The sequence below is a fragment of the Lichenostomus cassidix genome, chromosome 21 (genome assembly GCF_008360975.1).
Source record: "Lichenostomus cassidix isolate B80296 chromosome 21, HeHo_3.0, whole genome shotgun sequence".
Classification (NCBI taxonomy): domain Eukaryota; kingdom Metazoa; phylum Chordata; class Aves; order Passeriformes; family Meliphagidae; genus Lichenostomus; species Lichenostomus cassidix.
The window spans coordinates 1,976,056-1,995,187 of record NC_139501.1 but is presented as its reverse complement, the minus strand read 5'-3'; the positions used below and the strand labels follow the sequence as shown (position 1 = coordinate 1,995,187).

The window sequence follows — 19,132 nt, the reverse complement described above, 5'->3', positions numbered from 1 at the left end:
GCTTTGTGTCAACCAGACTTTGAATGACCAGTCATTCCAAATTATGATTTCACGTGGTGATCTCAGAAGCTTTTCCCCAACATCTGTGATTCTGTCAACAGCAGCTTTTCAACCCTTGGAACAAAACCCCACAATTCACAGACAGGACATTATCACCATCAAGCACAAAGGAAACCATTCAGCAGCTCTTGTATTTCTATTTAATTGCCTTCAAAAGGGTGTGTTACAACTGGGGTGACACATTAATATATTAATAAACCAGGCAGGGAGTTGTGCAAATTGAATTCCTGTCCTACAGCAAGAACAAACAAAATCATCTTGGAGCTCCCAGGGGCTTTATCATCCCTTTCCCCACCGAGATTAATCAGTCACAAAGGCACATTCCCAAGGAGGACACGAAATCAGGGGAAATCTCTTTACAGAGTTAATGAATGACTCCCCTCCCTTCCATCCCTTCCTCCTGGACAAGGCAGCCTGAGGGAAAAAATGCTCCATCAACGTGGAGATGGAGGATTATTTGGCACTCAGCAGGCAAAATCAGGGAGGAAAAGTTCCTCTCAGCTCCAGAAGGAGCTGTTTTAAGGAAGGTTTGTGATGCTCCCCAACAAACAAGCCTCAAAAACAAGTTCCACACGTAGGAAAAATAAATGACAAATTTAAAACAGAGCAGGTGTTGCTGAGGGAGGGTGTTCCCACTGATGCTGGGGTTTAGCAGAGAAATATATACATTTCTTTACAACCCTAAGAAATGTGTATTTACAAACCTTTCGATCCATTTGCTTGGTCACTAGGTATTTATAATTAATTTGCCTTTCTGTTTTTCCAGCTCCCCTTTTCCAGAGTGACAGCAAGCTCAAGCCTGGGGCCAAGGGGAAAGAACCAGATTTACTCTTTTCTCTTAAAATAATCTGATTTTTAAGCTTAGCACGGGGTGGAAACCCAAGACAAAACACCAGAGATGAGCTGGAAGTGTTCAGAGTGCAGAGGAATGATAGAGCTGGAGACTTACTGCCTGTAATTAGCCACAGAACAGGCTAATTAATCTCCACGAAAGACAGCAGGACTGCCATTTGGTGCAAAGGGGTTGCAGGAATGCCAGAGCAACCCAGTGGTGATGATCCAGGCAGGACCACACTGGTGTTTTTGAATGAGAGACAAAAAATAAGTGCTTCAGGTGGTTTTCTGTGGCTTTTCTGGACTCTCTGCTGCTCCTTGAGCTCAGCTGAGTGCCGAGAGCCCTGCAGGGACCTGCTGGGGCTCAAAATCCTGCAGGATTTTGATTTTCCTGCTCCCTCAGCCTGCAAGTTCAATGGATTTTGGCAGCAGGAATGGGTTTGGAACCTTTCTCTGAGCGCCCTGGATGAAAAGCCAGGCCAGTGAGCAGTCCTGAATATCCTCAGAAGCTGCAAAAAATAAAACTGCATCGACCTTTAATAAATAGAGAACAGGCAGCAAGCAAGCAGCAGTGAGGATTCACCCCTTTGCCTTCTGCTCGTCATTTGTCAGGAGTATTTATGGAAAAATGGGGACAGATTTGGGATCTATTAGTCAGATTGGTTTTTCCAGCCAGCCAAGCCAAACCTTTCAGCTTTGGGAGGTTTGGCTGAGGACAGGCTTTGGGCTGGACAAGCAGGACACCTCAAGGGACAGCCCAGGCTGGGAGGTGAGGTGTTTTCCTCCCCTGATTCCTGATTTTTGTCCAAGTCCTTGTCCAGGCAAGATCCCTTGCTCTGCTGGGAATCAGCTCACTCCACTCTGTCACGCTCTCTGTTCCTGTATCCTTGGGCTTCTGTAGCTGGAAGAACACGAGGGATAAATACAATGTCAAATAATAAATACAAAGAAATGCAAAAAAATACAAAGAAATAAATACAAAAAAATACGAAGAAATACACAAAGAAATACAAAGAAATAAATACAAAGAAATAAATACAAAGAAATAAATACAAAGAAATAAATACAAAGAAATAAATACAAAGAAATACAGAGAAATATACAGAGAAATATACAGAGAAATATACAGAGAAATACATAGGAATAATACAGAGAAATACAGAGAGATACAGAGAAATACACAGAGAAATATACAGAGAAATACAGAGAAATACAAAAAGAAATAATACAAAGAAATAATACAAAGAAATACAAAGAAATAATACAAAGAAATACAAAGAAATAATACAAAGAAATACAAAGAAATACAGAGAAATACAGAGAAATACAGAGAAATACAGAGAAATACAGAGAAATACAGAGAAATAATACAAACAAATACAAAGAAATAATACAAACAAATACAGAGAAATACAAAGTAATAAATACAAATAAATACAAAGAAATAAATACAAAGAAGTAAATACAAAGAAATACAATTTCTCCACCCATTCCCCACGTCTGAGTCAGAGATCTCACCCTGTGGTCATTTTGACTCTCACTCCAGCCCCTTGCTGGGCAAAAAAACCCCAAAAACCACACAATTGTGTTTAGCTTTTACTCCATCCTGTCAGGAATCCCTTTATGGTCCCTGACAGAAAGTGGTTTCTGGGCAGCAGAAAGAAGAAAGCAGATGTGTTGTGCCTTAATTAGTGGATTTAATTATTACCTGCTCCCTGCCACGTTGGGAAGTGAAGGGTAGCCAAGGGTTCAGGTGATTTTTAAACAGCTTTTAGCAGTATTCCCACCCCTGCTATCCCAAATTGGCTCCAGGACTGTCTCCACTGGGCACTTTTCCTCCTGCCTGCAATAAACTCCACTAGGAGGAGTCTTACTCCTAAAAATGGGGGAAGGAGCGCGTCGTTCACAAATATTTACCACTTCTGCCACTTACCACTAAATATTAAATACAGAATATTTAATATTCTGTAAATATTTAACACTTCAGGGACTTTCCCTCTTTGTCTCCTTGTACAGCAATTCTTACAGGAACGGAGACTTTACCAAGAGCAATATCTTTCTATTTCCAATATATTTTTTGAGGGATGGGGGTAAAATTTGAAGCCGTGGCGAAGCAAGACAAGGTGATGAGCACAGAATATCCCAGCCCTGGCGGGGCTTGGGGTTTCTCAGGACACCTGGCTGAGGATTCCTCACTCCCAGCTCACCTGGCTGAGCATCCCTTCACCCCCCAGCTCACCTGGTTAAGGATTTCTCGCCCCCTGCTCACCTGGTTGAGGATGCTTTACCCCCAGCTCACCTGGTTGAGGATTTTTCGCCCCCAGCTCACCTGGCTGAGGATTTCTCACCCCCAGCTCACCTGGCTGAGGATTTCTCACCCCCAGCTCACCTGGCTGAGGATGCTTCACCCCCAGCTCACCTGGCTGAGCATTCCTCATCCCCAGCTCACCTGGCTGAGGATTTCTCACCCCCAGCTCACCTGGCTGAGCATCCCTTCACTCCCAGCTCACCTGGTTGAGGATTTTTTGCCCCCAGCTCACCTGGCTGAGGGTTCCTCTCCCCCAGTTCACCTGGCTGAGCATCCCTTCACCCCCAGCTCACCTGGCTGAGGATTTCTCACTCTCAGCTCACCTGGCTGAGGATTTCTCACCCCCAGCTCACCTGGCTGAGGATTTCTCCCCCCCAGCTCACCTGGCTGAGGATTTCTCACCCCCAGCTCACCTGGCTGAGCATCCCTCTCCCCCAGCTCACCTGGCTGCCGGCGCACGGTGCGGCAGAGCCTCCTGCCGGGCTGCTCCTCGTACACGGGCTGCACACACACCTTGCCGGCGGTGCCCGCGGGCAGATCCGTCAGCAGCACGCTGTGCACCTCCGGCGACACGCTGAGCACCGAGGAGTGGCCGCTCTGCCGCCGGCACCGCACCCGGTAGCCCAGGACTGCCCCGTCGGCTGAGTCCCAGGAGGCTTTCAGGCTGTTGGGTCCCACGTCCTCAAAGCGGAGGTGTCGCACTTGGGAGCTCTCTGGGGAGAGAAGGGCTGGGTGACTGCGGGACACTGCTGCGGGGTGATCCCTGCTCTCCCTGCTCTCTGCTCCTCCCTGTTCAGCCAGCCTGCTCTTTGGTGGGGAGATAAAATCAGTCTGCATCTCCCCACTGAAGGAGCTCAGCCTAATTGGTCTTTCACTTTGCCCTGGTACCAGCGTAAAATGGTTTTTTTCCCATGCTGTTATGCACTGGCTGTCACCTCCCACACCTGAGCTCTGTCATCCCTGAGCTCCTCTTTTTTCAGTCCTGAGAAGAGCCAGGCTTTGCCTCCTGCAATATCTTCACAGGTACTTCTTCATTCTGCTCACTAAACTTCTACCCTCTGATGCCAAATCACACCGAGGAGCACACACAGAGCAGACAGAGGGAAAAGCAGGTTTTTCCATTCTTTAGGGAGATTCGTGGATCTCCAGGTCCATTCTGGTTGTGACTGCACCAGCAGCTCAGCATAATTGGTCTTTCCCTTTGCCCTGGTACCAGCATAAAATGTTTTTTTTTCGTGCTATTATGCACTGGCTGTCACCTCCCACACCTCAGCTCTGTCATCCCTGAGCTCCTCTTTTTTCAGTCCTGGTAAGAGCCAGGCTTTGCCTCCTGCAATATCTTCATTCTGCTCATTGAACTTCTGCCCTCTGATGCCAAACCACACCGAGGAGCAGACAGGAGGGAAAGGCAGGTTTTTCCCTTCTTCAGGGAGATTCATGGATCTCCAGGTCCGTTTTTGTTGTGACAGCACCAGCAGCTCGGCCATACCCCATTACCAGCTGTCACTGGGTGTGTCTGATTCCTTTTCAGCCCTTAAAATCTGCTGCTAATGCCCATCCAGAGCTGCTTGTGCAGCTTTCCCCCTGCATCCCACCCCAGTGACCGAATTCACTGAGGCAGGTGACCCTCTGGGGACATCCAGGGGACTCTGTGCTGCCAACTCCCTGCTCACCTTGCTGCGTGCAGGCTTTGGCCGACAGCGACCTCTCCTTGCCCGACCTATAGGTCGCAGTCACTGTCACCAGGTAGGTGCTGTTGGGTGCCAGGTGCTCCACCAGGGTGCTGTTGGTGCTCCCATCCACCTGCAGCACCTCCACCGAGTTCCCTGGCAGAGGTCCATACAGGATCTGGTAGCTGAGCACGCTGTCCAGCAGAGGAGCCCAGCTCACCTGGAAGCTGTGTGGCCCAGACTCTGAGATGAGAACCTGGACTGGGCTGATTTCCTCTGGAAGCGATGGAAAAAGATGGGAGTGAGGATGGGATGAATGTTATTTACCTGCATCGCATTGGGCTTGAAGGATGTGGAATTAAAATCAGCCCAGCAAGTGGCTGTTGATGCTCATCTGAGGCAGCACAGCCCAGCTTGGCCCAAAGAAATGGATAGAACAGCTCAGCCAGAACTGTCCTTGCATGCAGAAAATTAATATTGTGCACAAATCCACCTTGATTTTGCCACCCCTGCCCAGGTGTTGAGTTTGCCACCCTTTTGCAGGCTGCTATCCAGCATAAATCTGAGTTATTTCCTGCACAGAGAGGCTGCTTCCTGCTCTGAGTGCTTCCCACTCCTTCCCTCTCAAACTCCTTCCCTCCCTTAGCTCATCCCAGCCTCCTCTACCTGCACCTCCAGGCAGGACAGGGGTCACCTCCTTGTCCCCAGAGTGAGGGACCATGCCCCAGCCATGCCCACTTTACCTGCCAGCGTGGTGACCCTTGCAGTCTGGGCAGGGAAGTAGTGCACGTTGGATTCGGGGATCAGAGCCACCTCATACGTGGTTTCTGGGGCGAGGTCACTCAGCACGAGGCTGGTTTGAGCCCCAGACACCTGCTGTGTCCTCTTCCTTGCCAGCTCAGCCGCTGGGGCATATTGCAGGGTGTAGTAGCCAGTTTCCTGGGACAGGAGCTGGGGCCACACCAGGCGGAAGCTGCTGGAGGTGACATCGGTGGCATGGAGCCGGTTGGCTTGGATGACATCTGGAGGAGGAACAGCAGCCAGAAATCACTGCTGACATCAACAGCCAGAACCTGGAACACCTGCAGTCCCAGCCCTCCTGCACGGGAGATGCAGCTGGAAGCACCACTGACACCTGAATCAGTATTATCAGAATCTGAATATTCTGTATGATTCTGTATATATGAATCATATATACTGAATCACTATTATATGATGTTCTGTCCTGAAGTATTTATATCTCAAACCTACTGTGATGACAATCACAGGAAACTGTCTTACCATCTGCAAACTGAACAGGTTTTAAGGTGTGGAAATCACCTCAATTCCCCTATGAGAAGCAGCCCAGAATGTGAAGAACTCCATTTCTCCCCGCCCTCTGCTGGTGCCCAGTGGCCAGAAAGAAAGGGCAGCACTGCCCAGCCCTGCTGAGCCAGCTGGACCCATCCCAGCTGAGGTCACTCCCTGCCTGCAGGGTTTCACAGAGCTCTGTTGTTCGGTGACATTCAGCACTCAGAGCCCTCTTGTGCCACCTCACCTCTCCCTGCCCTGCACAGAGGCTTCTCTTCAAGGCCTGTGCTACCTTTGGGTCCCAAACCCCAAATGTCAGGCACAAATCACCTCTTGTGATGCTGGGCAGCTCCCCCAGCATCCTCCCTCTGCCACTTGACCCTGCCAACATGTGTGACCCTCCAAGCCCATTGTGGGCAGAATTCCACTGGTCTTTGGTCTTCCAGAAACACACAGGGCTTTGTTTCCAGCCCTGGGGAAGTGACATCAGAGGACTTAAAGATGCTTTTCTGTTTATTAAAGGATTTTAAAGAGCACCCCAAACCTTGAAGTGCTCCTAAATCCTTATGATGGAACCTTCCAGATAATCACAGAGCACTCTAGGCAATTCTCACTGCCTCCCCATTGAACAGATGTAAAGGGAGGCACAAAATCCCTCCCAAACCTGCCATTTGGGATTGCTTTGCCCTCCCAGACGTGTCCTTTAACCAGGACAGCATCAGCTCTCCTCCTCCGAGCTGCTCCGAGGCCCTGCCAACTTCCCTGTACCAAATAAAACAGCCTCAGTTTTTCCTCTGAGCTGTTCCCTGGCTCTTCCAGGCAGGCAGGAACATTTCCCTGCTCCGTGCCCTGCCTGCTCCCATCCCATCCCAGCCAGCAGCTCTCCACCCACTCGCAGAGGAGGGAGGCAGATCAGCAGTCCTGGGGCACTGCACCCCTCTGTGAGCCCCACGAAAGCCATAGAGGAACAGGGAGCACAGGAAAAGCCTCAGCCCTGCCAAAAATCCTGCCAAAAGCTCGGGGAATGGAAATGAGTGAGCCTGGAGGGAGGGATGTTGTGAATAAAGGGGGCAGAGCAAAGGGCAGGGGGCAGGAAGCCCACAGCAAACAGCTCTGCCCCTCGCTGCCAGGCCCTGCATGCCTTCAGCAGATCAAGAGGGTAATAAACCCCAGAAAATAGATGTCCACAGTGTGCTTCCCAGCCCCTCCTTGTTCCCAGAGGGGAGCAGCCAGTTCATATCCTGTCCTGGACACAGCCAGTGCCTGCCTGGTGACACTCAGGGACAGCTGGTGACACACTTTCCCTCCACCTCCTGCCTCTCAGTGACTCCAGACACAGTTTTGCAGCCACTGGTGCCTTAAGGATTTTTAGTTTCTGTTTTTCACGTGGCTGTAGCTTTGGTGTGTAGTTCTAGGCTGCATAGAAAATGCTAAAAACCTCTGTTCTCGGGATTTTAGACTAAATATTGCTCTCAGGTGGAAAATCCAAGGACACTTTGCTGCCTCAGAGCCCCAAAATATGCAAACAACAGTGAACTGGGGGGAGCAAGCTTGGGGTGGTTGACATCATCAGCTGAAGGTGTAATTGGAGAATACATTATATGAAATGTACATCTTGGCATGTTCCACCTTTAAAAAGCTGTGCACCTAAAATCCTATTAAAATACCAAAATAAAACCCTTTTACCCCTTTAACCGTGCCTGCCTCATAATCCTAAATCCAACCAAAAGGCAACAACATCACTCCCTCTGCTCACCTGCTGGGATTCAGTGATGTTCTCTGCTGTGAGAACATCAGAACACTCCAACCCCAAAGCCTCCCTGCAGCAGGAGCTCCCCAGGACCTCATTTGGGATCAGAAATCCCTGAGCTCTGTGGGAAGTGGTGCTGCTCAGGGCCTGCTGGGCACGCAGGCTCCTGCAGAACTTGGCCCAGCAGGTTGTGCCAAAGGCTGCAAGGAGTCAGTAGCCTCAACTGGGCTCAGTGCAGAGCAAGTGGCTGCAGGCACAGGAGCTGATGTCACCTCGGAGGAATGCCTTGGTTTCACAAGGTTGGGGTGTCCTTCTCCAGGAGGAGAGCACCAAATGTCACATCTTGGGTACACTGAGGTGCAACAGAAGGAGCCTGAGCTTCTCCACAACCTGAGGCTTTCCCTTCCCTCTGGGAAGGGAGGAGATCCCTGCCAGGAGCCAGCTGTGCCCTAGCCAGGCTGGCTGGGAGGGTGTTCTGCAGGCTTCTTCCCTGTGCCAAGGAAAAGAGGGGATGGGCACAGCCAGCCCTCCCTCCACAGTCCCTGTTCTGCTCCCTTCCACATCCTAAGGGAAAACAGGGAATGAGCACAGCCAGCCCTCCATAGCTCCTGTCCTGCTCCTCTCCACATCCTAAGGAAAAGAGGGAATGTGCACAGCCAGCCATCCCTCCACAGTCCTGTCCTGCTCCCTACATGTGCCAAGGGAAAACAGGGAATGAGCACAGCCAGCCATTCACAGTGCCTCTCCTGCTCCCTTCCACATCCCAAGGAAAATAGGGAATGGGCACAGCCAGCCATCCACAGTCCCTGTTCTGCTCCCCTCCATGTCCCAAGGGAAAACAGGGAATGAGAATAGCCAGCCATCCGTAGCTCCTGTCCTGCTCCCTTCCACATCCTAAGGGAAAATAGGGAATGGGCACAGCCAGCCATCCACAGTGCCTCTCCTGCTCCCTCCATGTCCCAAGGAAAAGGAATGAGCACAGTCATCCCTCCGTAGCTCCTGTCCTGCTCCTCTCCATGTCCCAAGGAAAAGAGGGAATGGGCACAGCCGTCCATCCATCCATCCATCATCCAGCCATCCAGCCATCCACAGTCCCTGTCCTTCTCCCCTCCACATCCCAAGGAAAAACAGGGAATGAGCACAGCCAGCCAGCCAGCCATCCATCCATCCATCCATCCATCACTCCCTCCCTCCCTCCACAGTCCTGTCCTGCTCCCTTCCACTTCCCAAGGAAAAACAGGGAATGAGCACAGCCAGCCATCCACAGTCCCTGTCCTGTTCCTCTCCATGTCCCAAGGGAAAACAGGGAATGAGCACAGCCATCCATCCATCCATCCATCCATCCATCCATCCATCCATCCCTCCACAGTCCTGTCCTTCTCCCCTCCACATCCCAAGGAAAAATAGGGAATGAGCACAGCCATCCCTCCACAGTCCTGTCCTTCTCCCCTCCACATCCCAAGGAAAAAGAGGAAATGGGCACAGCCATCCCTCCACAGTCCTGTCCTGCTCTCCTCCATGCCACAACAGCACTAGAACTTTCCCAGCTCCACCACATCTCAGGAATCTCTCTCTGTGGAGACTCAACTGTCCCACAGAGGTTTCTCAGCCCACCTGAGGCAGCAGCAGCAGCTTGGCAGGAAGCCCTGGGCTGGAATATCTGTGGAGCAGGCATGAAACACCTCATTCCTGGAAAGGAGGTGATGGAAGGAGGAGAGCAGCTCCTGACAAAGCTTGTTTGTATCTCCACAAAAGCCTCCTCTGTTTTTTAGAGGTAGCAGGAGATGCAGATAAGATAGCAGTGATAATTAAACCAGTCTGGGCCACTCCAGAGTTGGAAATGCCTAATTTCCTGCCTGCCGAGGATCCTGGCAGTCCCTGCTGTCCCAGGAGGGGTGCTGATGGAGGGCTGCAGGGAGCAGTGGGTTGATGTGGCTTTATTCAGGTCAGATCAGGTGATGTCACCAATGTCTGGCACTTTGCTTAAAGCACCAACCCTGGATTCCTGTGGGAATCTCACCTTCCATTAAAATCCCAGCCCAGCAGCTTCCAGACCTGCTGGATGCACAGAATGCTTCCCTCAGGCACAGCAGAGTATTGTGACCTTTGCAGATCTTGTGATCTTCAGGACAATCTTGTGCTGCAGGAGATTTCTCCTTTTTTTGGGGTATTATTTTATATAATCTAGATTCAGGGTGCACTAAAAACGAAATAACCACTGAAACAAAATATCTGGGGGGCTGTGGGGTGGCTGGGATGGAGGAGGACTGGTGGTGCTGCCCAATTCTCACAGGGGGGAGAAGTGGATTTTTGAGGGAGAACACAGTCCCTGGGAGTGATTTGTTAAATGACTGGGATTGGGGACAGGCAGGAATTGCTACACACAGAGGATTCTGTGGAAAGGGTTACTGGGACAGTGGAGCCAACTCCAAACCACCTCACACAGCGAAAGGAAAATAGGGAATGAAATCAGGGTTTCCAATGGAGAGAGAACCTCCAGAAAATCTGCAGAAAGTCTGTGAAGTCACAGTAACTCCCTCAGCATTCCAAACCAATCCAGGGCCATCTGAGAGGCAAACTCCAGGGACAAGGCAAGCCCTTGTTTCCCAAGCCTGTCCTGTGGCTTTGCACCTCCTCAGAGCCTTTCCTGGATGCTCTTAAACCCTGAAGTGCTGAAAAACCCAATTTGCTGCCTTTTCCCTCTCCCAGCAACCATCACAACCCTGCGAGGAGCAGAGGGGAAGCTCTTGGCCTGCTGAGCCCAGCGAGTCAGGGCTGGGCTGTTCTTCCAAGGGCTGTGCTGGCCAAGGCAGGCTATGGATGGTGGAACACGTTACAACAGGGATTTCTGGAACAAAAACATTCCTTTCCTATAGTCTCAATGCTGACAGCATTAAGCACCGTTCCTTAATTATATTTTTGGGAGAGGAAAGCTGCAGGAGTTGGAGATCTCAGCCCTTGGTGGTGGGTTTGGGGAGTCTGATTTATCCTAGGCAAGAGCTGGAGGGAGCTGAGAGGATTACTCCTTGCCAGGCACACACATCCCATCTTGGCTGTGCGCTGTGTGTTCAGCACGTTTGTGTTCCTCCACCTCCACCAGCTGGCACAGAGCCAGGCAGCACTCAAAACCAAAAAAAAAAAATCACCCTGAATTTGAAAATCAACTCAAGGGGCTCAAACATTTTGTGTCCACAGTTGCTGAGGTGAAATCCCTGCCTGTTTGGGAAGCCTTTGGTTAACAGCCTTGCAGGTGGAGGTGTTTTCCTGCTCTGCCTGGGCTGTGCAGATGCCTGACCTGCATGACTCATGTCAAAGACTTGTGGGGTTTGAAGGAATTCAGATGTTTTGCTGCTCGAGTTCCTCGTTCCCCGCTGAATTCCTCACAAACACAAGTTCAGCTCTGCAGAAGGCAATTTCTCCCACTCAGTCATAGATTCCAAGATGAATATATTTATCCCAGACCTCCTAGAAGCCTTGGTTTATACTTAGACCTGTGGACAAAACCCCTCAGTTTGCCAGGGCAGGACTTTGGGGTTGGGATCACCATGGGATTTGGGGTGATTTGTGGACAAACCCCCCCAGTGTGCCAGGGCAGCACTTTGGGGTCAGGATTTGGGGTGATCTGTGTACAAAACCCCTCAGTGTGCCAGGACAGCACTTTGGGGTCAGGACTTGGGGTGATCTGTGTACAAAACCCCTCAGTCTGCCAGGGCAGCACTTTGGGGTCAGGATCACCATGCGATTTGGGGAATTCTCCCTTTCCCCAACCCCACCGAGCCAAACACAACCCCATCCTCATCCCCCCTGCAATCTCCCCGTGCCCCCCAGCCCATCCTACCTAGGATGGCATCCCTGAGCTCCCTGGTGATGATGGGCAGGTCATCCACGTCCACAAAGTGCAGGTGTCTGTCGGTGGGCTGGCTGGCAGCCGCCGACAGCTCCATCAGGTTTCCGCGGCTGGTGCTGACGATGAACACCGTCACCCCCATGTCCTTCAGCAGCCTCATGGGCTCCGAGATGTCATCCGTGGAGAAGCCATCTGTCACCCACACCAGCACCTTGGGGACGTCGGGCCGGGCGCCAGCCTCCCCGCTGAAGAGCTTTTCCTTGGCGAAGGACAGCGCCTTGCCGGTGTTGGTGTCACCCATGAGCTGCCGCGTGTCCCGGATGGCTTTCCTCAGGGTGGCACTGCTCAGGTACTGGTCAAACGGGAACTCCATGGTGGGCGTGGTGCTGATGTGGATGAGGCTGGTCTGGACGTCCCTGGGGCCGAAGGTGAAGGGGTGCAGAAGGTCCCACATGAAGTCCTTGACCCTGGAGAACTCATAGCGGGAGACGCTGGCGGAGCTGTCCAGCAGGAGGAGGAGGTCACCCTCCGTGTTGGAAATGGATGGTTGAGGAGCTGGTGGGGGAGAGAGAGAGAGGGGAGAGTGAAGGGAATGGTGAACCCAAAACCTGCACGGGAAGCTGCTTGGTTATCTTGTGCCAAATCCCAGGATTTGGGGAGAGGTGCTGGCTGGGGTGGCAGAGGCACAATGGATCTGGAACAACAGGAAAAATCAGGATTTAAGGAGAGGTGCTGGCTGGGATGGCAGAGGCAAAATGGATCTGGAAAAACAGGATAAATCAGGATTTGAGGAGAGGTGCTGGCTGGGGTGGCAGAGGCAAAATGGATCTGGAAAAACAGGATAAATCAGGATTTAAGGAGAGGTGCTGGCTGGGATGGCAGAGGCACAATGGATCTCCTGGAACAGGATAAATCAGGATTTAGGGAGAGCTGCTGGCTGGGATGACAGAGGCACAATGGATCTCCTGGAACAACAGGATTCAGGGAGAGGTGCTGGCTGGGGTGGCAGAGGCACAATGGATCTCCTGGAACAGGATAAATCAGGATTTAGGGAAAGGTGCTGGCTGGGATGGCAGAGGCACAATGGATCTCCTGGAACAACAGGATAAATCAGGATTTAAGGAGAGGTGCTGGCTGGGATGGCAGAGGCAAAATGGATCTGGAAAAACAGGATAAATCAGGATTTAGGGAGAGGTGCTGGCTGGGATGGCAGAGGCACAATGGATCTGGAAAAACAGGATAAATCAGGATTTAAGGAGTGGTGCTGGCTGGGGTAGCAGAGGCACGATGGATCTCCTGGAACAACAGGATAAATCAGACGGAATCTTCCCAAATGGAGAAGTTTAAAGGTACTTGGAGGTGACAATTTACAAGGTTATGGAGTGACAGGGTAAGAGGGTGGCTTCAAGCTGATGGGGAGGAAGCTTAAATGGGATATTGGGATAAATTCTGTGGGGGCAGTGAGGCCCTGGCACAGGGTGCCCAGAGAAGCTGTGGCTGTCCCTGGATCCCTAGCAGTGTCCAGGGACAGGCTGGACAGGGCTGGGAACAACCTGGGATACTGAAAGGTGTCCCTGCCATGGCAGGAGTGACACTGGATGATCTTCAAGGTCCCAAACCATTCCCTGATTCTCTGACCAGGCTGACAGACCTGCAGCCCAGCTGGATCCTGGGCAGTTCGTGTGACCCAGCAGAGCCCAGGCTGTGCCACAGACACACCCCTGGCCTCCAGAGCCCAGCAGAAAGCGAAAGGGAAGGGCAGGAATCACCACATCCCACAGAGGAGCTGAACTGTGACCCACAGGTCTCTGCCACTGCAGCCCAGCGCTCCCAGTGACATTCCAGCAGGGTTTTTTTCCATGCTGCTGGCTGCACAGAGAGGCAAACCACAGTTTTCCCCTCTGCTGGAAGGAGTTCAAGCCACTGATTTGGCTGGCAGGACACAGGAAGAGATCTTGGCAGCACTGGGTTGTTCCTCCCCTCGGCTCTTCAGGTTTGGGAATGTCCCTCCCTTCCCAAATGTCACTGCAAACATTTGGGAGAGCTTCTGGCCTGGCAGGGCAGGGATCAATGACCAGAGGATGTTGCTTGAGGAGTAAACAGCAGAGTCATGTGCAGCAGCACTGGGAGGGGAATTGGGGATTCACCTGGGGGAGCAGAAATCACAGAGCTGTCAGAGTTACCTGCTGGGAACCCCCAGGGTGAGCAGAGGTGGGAAAAACCAGAGAGAACAGAGAGTCACAGCTGTGTCCTTTGGCTGTGCCCTGCAGCTCTGAGGGCACCACATCCACAGCCCTTAACATCACATAAATATCCCTGAAACGCTGGTTTTCCCCATCACACATCACTGGGAGAAGCTGTGTGAATTAAACACCCTTTTTCCCCATCACACATCGCTGGGAGAAGCTGTGTGAATTAGGAAAAGCTGCAGTTTGGCACCACGGGGTTCTGCCTTGGTTAACACCAGCTGGTTAACAAAACCAGCAGCTCAGCCCAGCGGTGGGCAGGGGCGGATTTTGGGGCTATAGACCCTCTGTGAGTGGAGCAGGAGGCTTTCCCTTCATGCAAACACCATCCCATCCAGAACACTCAGCCCTGCACAAGACTGAGACAAATCCCTCCCATCCAGCAGAAAGAATCCATAAAAATAAAATTTAAAAAAAAAAAAAAAAAAAAACCCAGACAAAGGCTCTCCCCCCACCAGCAGCGTGGCAACGCTTCGAAAGCAACCGGACACTGCTCCGTCCCTCCCTGCAGCTCCAGCCTTCCAATTCCCTCATCCTTCCTGCTGCTCCTTGTCCTGCATCCAGCACAAACATGCCAGCCGTGCCAGAGGTGGGGCTGGGGAGGTTTGTCACCAGCAAATCCCTGGTTACGCAAGCAGCTGCTGCTTTCAGGCACTTCCCTCACTTCGGGCTGCTCGGCGAGGTGCCAAGTGGGGATTTCTCGTTTTTTTTGGGGGGGATTTGGAAGGAAGGGACATCCGTGAGTGCTTCCCTGCCTCCTGAGCTGTTTGGAATACCTGCAGAGCTCTGCTGGAGGCTGGGAAGGACACAGGACACTGCTGTCACCCCCTGCGTGACGCCAGGTCGGTGCACTGGGATCACAAGTGTTTGGAAAGGGCTGACCTGGGAGCAGAATGTCACTATGGAAACACAACGCTGCCTGTTGGCTCCTCCAGGAGGAAAACAGCTGGCCAGACTTCCCCGTGATGCTGACAGGAGACATCCGCTCGCTGAGCTCCCCACGCTCTCGGCTGGGAGCTGAACACGCTCCACCAGGCTGATTTACGGGGGTTTGGAGCTCGTGGGGCACAGTTACAGCCAAAAAACATCCCGTCCTGTCTGGGTTAATGATGTTTGACAGCCCACGGTTGTCTTCTCCTCTCCCCGCTTGGCCATGCGAGGAAAAAATTGGAAAAAATTATCTGCTGGGAGAGGAAGAAAGGAGGAACTGAGGAACTCGGGATGTGCTTCCCTGTGGCCCCTTTGGATCGCAGTGAGAGGCAGGAGGGGAAGCATCACCTCTGCTGGGCAGGGAATTGTCCCCCCAAGCTGTCCAGGAGGGGTTGTGCACCTCAAACCTCACCACAGAGCCTGTGCTGGACTGAGGGCTGGCATCCTCCAAGCACAAAGTGCTCAAGTGGTTAAAAACCTGTGCAGGTTCCAGATCATCCATGGCACAGAGTTTGGGCTGAGAAATAGTTTTTCAAACAAACCCCAACAGCAGGAGTTTGGCCTGCCATCTCCCAAGATCTCTCCACGAGTTTCACTCTCTCTGCTGGTTTATTTAGTTCTGGGATCATGGAATTATGCCAGTGCCTCAGAGATCAGTGCAGGATCCACCACAAAGTGTGTGTGGATGGGCTCTGCCCTTATTTTTCACTCACAACAGCAACATCCCCATCATTTTCTGCTGCTGCCAGCCCAGGAAACAACGATCTAATCCCATTTATCCAAACCCAAACTCGCAAAAGGTTGTACTTTACACTGATGAGGCAGAGATCTGAATGTGGATCCACAGAGGGGAGTGAGGGAATTGAATTGGTCATGGTGTGCCTTGGCTGTGCACAAAGCCAATCCCCATTGTCCACAACAATCCAATCATTCCCGAGCATGTGGAAACACCATTCCCTGACTCCCTGAATCCAGCAGCTCCCCTGTGCCCACTGCAGCTGAGGATGAAGCCAAAATCACCCCCATCCAGTCAAACCCCAAGGAAATGGGTTAAGGACATGATTCCCAATGTCCCAGAGGGTTCCTGTCCCTGTGTGATGGTGGCACAGCATCACAGCATCTCCTGCCCCAGGAGGTGTCAGGATGAGACCCCAACCCTGCCCAGAGGGTTCCTTTCCTCTCAGGGGGCTTGAGAAGCAGCACATCCCTCACCCAGCCCAGCCTGTGCCTCTGGAGCAGGGCAGGATCCCTCTGGAATGGCAGGGCTGGCATTCCACACATCCCGAGGGGCTGAGCATTGTTTGCAGCTTGGGAAATGCCACAGGAATTGAATATCGGGGCAGCAGGACAGCAGGACAATGGGAATGGAAGCTGCCTGTGGGGCTTGGAGTGCTGTGACAGTCCCAGGAGCAGCAACAGAGCCGTTCCTGCCCAGCCTGGGACACTGAGGGACAGAAATGAGCACCTGGGGACAGATCTGAGGGACAGAATCCAGCCTGGGACATTGAGGGACAGAAATGAGCACCCTGGGAGGGATCTGAGGGACAGAACTGAGCATCCTGGGGACAGATCTGAGGGACAGAACCCACCTGGGACACTGAGGGACAGAGTCGAGCACCCTGAGAAGGATCTGAGAGAGAGAACCAAATACTCAGGGACAGATCTGAGGGACAGAATCCAGCCTGGGACACTGAGGGACAGAATTGAGCATCCTAGGACAGATCTGAGGGACAGAACCAAACACTCTGGGACAGATCTGAGGGACAGAGTCCAGCCTGGGATGCTGAGGGACAGAGCCCAGCACCCTGGGAGGGACGCTGAGGGACAGAACTGAGCACTCTGGGACAGATCTGAGGGACAGAACCCACTTGGGACACTGAGGGACAGAGTCCAGCACCCCATGAGGGACCTGAGGGACAGAACTGAGCACCCTGTGAGGACCTGGGTGACACCCCCAGCCTCTCTGTGTGCCAGCAGCAGCACAATCAGAGCCCAGGGCTGCTCTGGCTCAGGCTGGGTAACTCCTGTCCACAAGGTTCCCTCTCCTTTCCCACCGGATTGCACCTCCCAGGTGTTCAGAACTGTCACAAAATGAACTGCGGCAGCAATCAGGACAAATCCCTGCCCAGCAATGAGACATCCATCTCTCCCCCAGGTCCCTGTCCCCGCTGTCAGCTCTGCAGCACTGACCCATCATCGCTTTCCATGAGCAGCAGCCAGGAGAAAAAGCATTTTAAAGAGGAGCTGTGATGATTGGATTACAGAGATTAGCCAGAGAACACGGTGTTAATCACCGGTTTGACTTCTCCCACTGCCTGTTCCCCAGACCACAGCGAGGAGAGAGGACTTTTCCATAGGATTACTCTCAACTCTGCCCATTTCTGAAACAAACGTCTCCCTTCTGGGAACAAACTCGACAAAATTACTTTCTAACAGGCATTTTCAAACAGGTCGGTTTGGTTTTTTTGTTTGTTTGCGCCGGCAGAGCAACGCAGAATTACAACCAAACACCTCCAGCAGCCCTGCAGCCTCAGCTTTGACCCTGAAAAGGCTTTAGGAGCGGCTGCGAGGAGCAGGAGGGATGAAATGAGGTATAAAGACCCGCAGGAACTGCCCGTGCAGCACTCACCTGGCTCAGGTGTGTCCTGTCCCGCCGCAAAGCGCAGCCACAGCCCCAGCGACAGCACCGCCTTGGCCAACATAGCACAGCCTCGTCCGCCGCAAACCACCCTAAATCCACCGGCTGGGCTCTGTGAAGGCAGAGGAAAAGCCCCAGATCAGTCATAATCCAGATCCCCCAGCTCCCAGCGCGATCCCAATCCCATGCCTTGGGATCTCCGGCAGCTCCTCGCCCCGTGTTTCGCTGGGCTGTGGTGCAGCTCTGGCTCCTGGAGGCGATTTTCCTTCCTCCCCCCCGACTCCTTTTAAAGCCATAAATCCATCTTGACGGGAATAGCTGGCGGAGAGGCACACACAGGCACTCCTGCTGCCTTCCCTCGGCCGAGTTAAGCTTGCCCCAGGAGCGAGGATTCACTTGCCAGGCAGTCTGCGTGCAGCTGGGCTTGAAAAATATATCCCTAGAGAGAAAACTTTGGCCCTGCGAGGTGCTGGCAGCAGGCCAGGCACTAGGAAGGGGGGAAAAAAGAGAGAAAACTGCGAGAAATCTGAAGTTCTCCGCTCTGGAATGAGCTGGGAGAAGGAAAAACGCGTTTGTGAAGGAAAGGAAGAGTGGAAAGGCTGGGGAGCTGCCCTGCCCTGGGAATATTGGCTAATCTTCTGGGAGGAGCATTGCACAGGTCCTAGTGCTCCCCAGCGGCTCTGTCCCTCGGGTCTGGGGACACTCGGGGTCTGTGTCCCCCTGGGCTCGGTGGGACACGCAGAGCCTGCGGGGAGGAGCTGCTGGGAAAGGGAGAAATTTTGGGAATTGCAGCTGGCAGGGGAACAGCCCACGGATCGTGTCGCTCAGCGTGGTGATCAATGTGGCTCAGATCTGGGATCCTCCTGAGGCTAAAGGGCTCACGGGATGAAGATAAACCTGGGAAAAACCTCTCAGTGGGTGAGGGGAAGGGAAAAAACCCCCAAAATCCCAAAGTTCAGCCTCTCCATGCCCCTGTGTGCAGGGAATTTCTGCCAGAACATAAAGAAATCAAACCCAATTCCCATTCCCAGAGCTCTCCTGCTCTCCTTGCACCTGCATTCAGCTCCCCCTCACCAGCTGAGGTGACAACAATTCCCTTTCCACTGGATTTTTTTTCCCTGTGCTGCCTCTGGACAGGTCCAAGGTGTTACCAGCAGAGGGAAAAGCTGGAAAATTACATCCAGTTCTGAAGAGATCCATCCATCATCATCTCCTTGACGTGGGGAGTGACCAGCAGGCCAGGCTGGAAAGCAGCAAAAAGGGATGTTTAGAAGCTTTTGGGATTTTGGACACTGCTGAGCAATATTTCCTCCAATTTAATTTTCTCTCCCCCTGGGAACTGTAAAAAAAACTCAGCAGGAGTTAGGGGCCAAGGAGTGTACAGAGTGGAAAAAAGTTGTGTCCAAACTCGTCCAGCGAACGGAAAATCAGAGCAGGCTGAAGATCCAATTAAAACCATGTGGATTTTAATTAATTTTGATTTTAATAACCGTGGATTCAGAGAGTTGAAGGCACTTTTTTGTGTTCTCCTCCCAGGAGCCAGCTGCACCCCGAGGGAG

At 52.2% G+C, this 19,132-nt stretch overlaps 1 protein-coding gene across 3 annotated transcripts; it reads right to left on the bottom strand.

Moving 5' to 3' along the window:
• Window positions 1-182: 182 nt before the first annotated feature.
• VWA1 (von Willebrand factor A domain containing 1) lies at window positions 183-18,049 on the bottom strand. Of its 3 annotated transcripts, none has more exons than XM_085079779.1 (7): window positions 17,974-18,049; window positions 17,565-17,685; window positions 11,751-12,314; window positions 5,616-5,894; window positions 4,876-5,148; window positions 3,646-3,915; window positions 183-1,795 (listed from the first exon to the last, which is right to left on the bottom strand). In XM_085079779.1, the coding sequence occupies exons 2-7, from the start codon at window positions 17,635-17,637 to the stop codon at window positions 1,746-1,748; spliced, it is 1,509 nt and encodes a 502-aa protein (XP_084935905.1). In that variant the 5' UTR covers window positions 17,638-17,685; window positions 17,974-18,049; the 3' UTR covers window positions 183-1,745. The 3 variants fall into 3 exon arrangements, with proteins under 3 accessions (XP_084935905.1, XP_084935904.1, XP_084935903.1); XM_085079778.1 differs by having other exon boundaries at window positions 17,911-18,041; XM_085079777.1 differs by lacking the exon at window positions 17,974-18,049 and adding an exon at window positions 17,763-17,844.
• Between the last annotated feature and the right edge of the window lie 1,083 nt (window positions 18,050-19,132).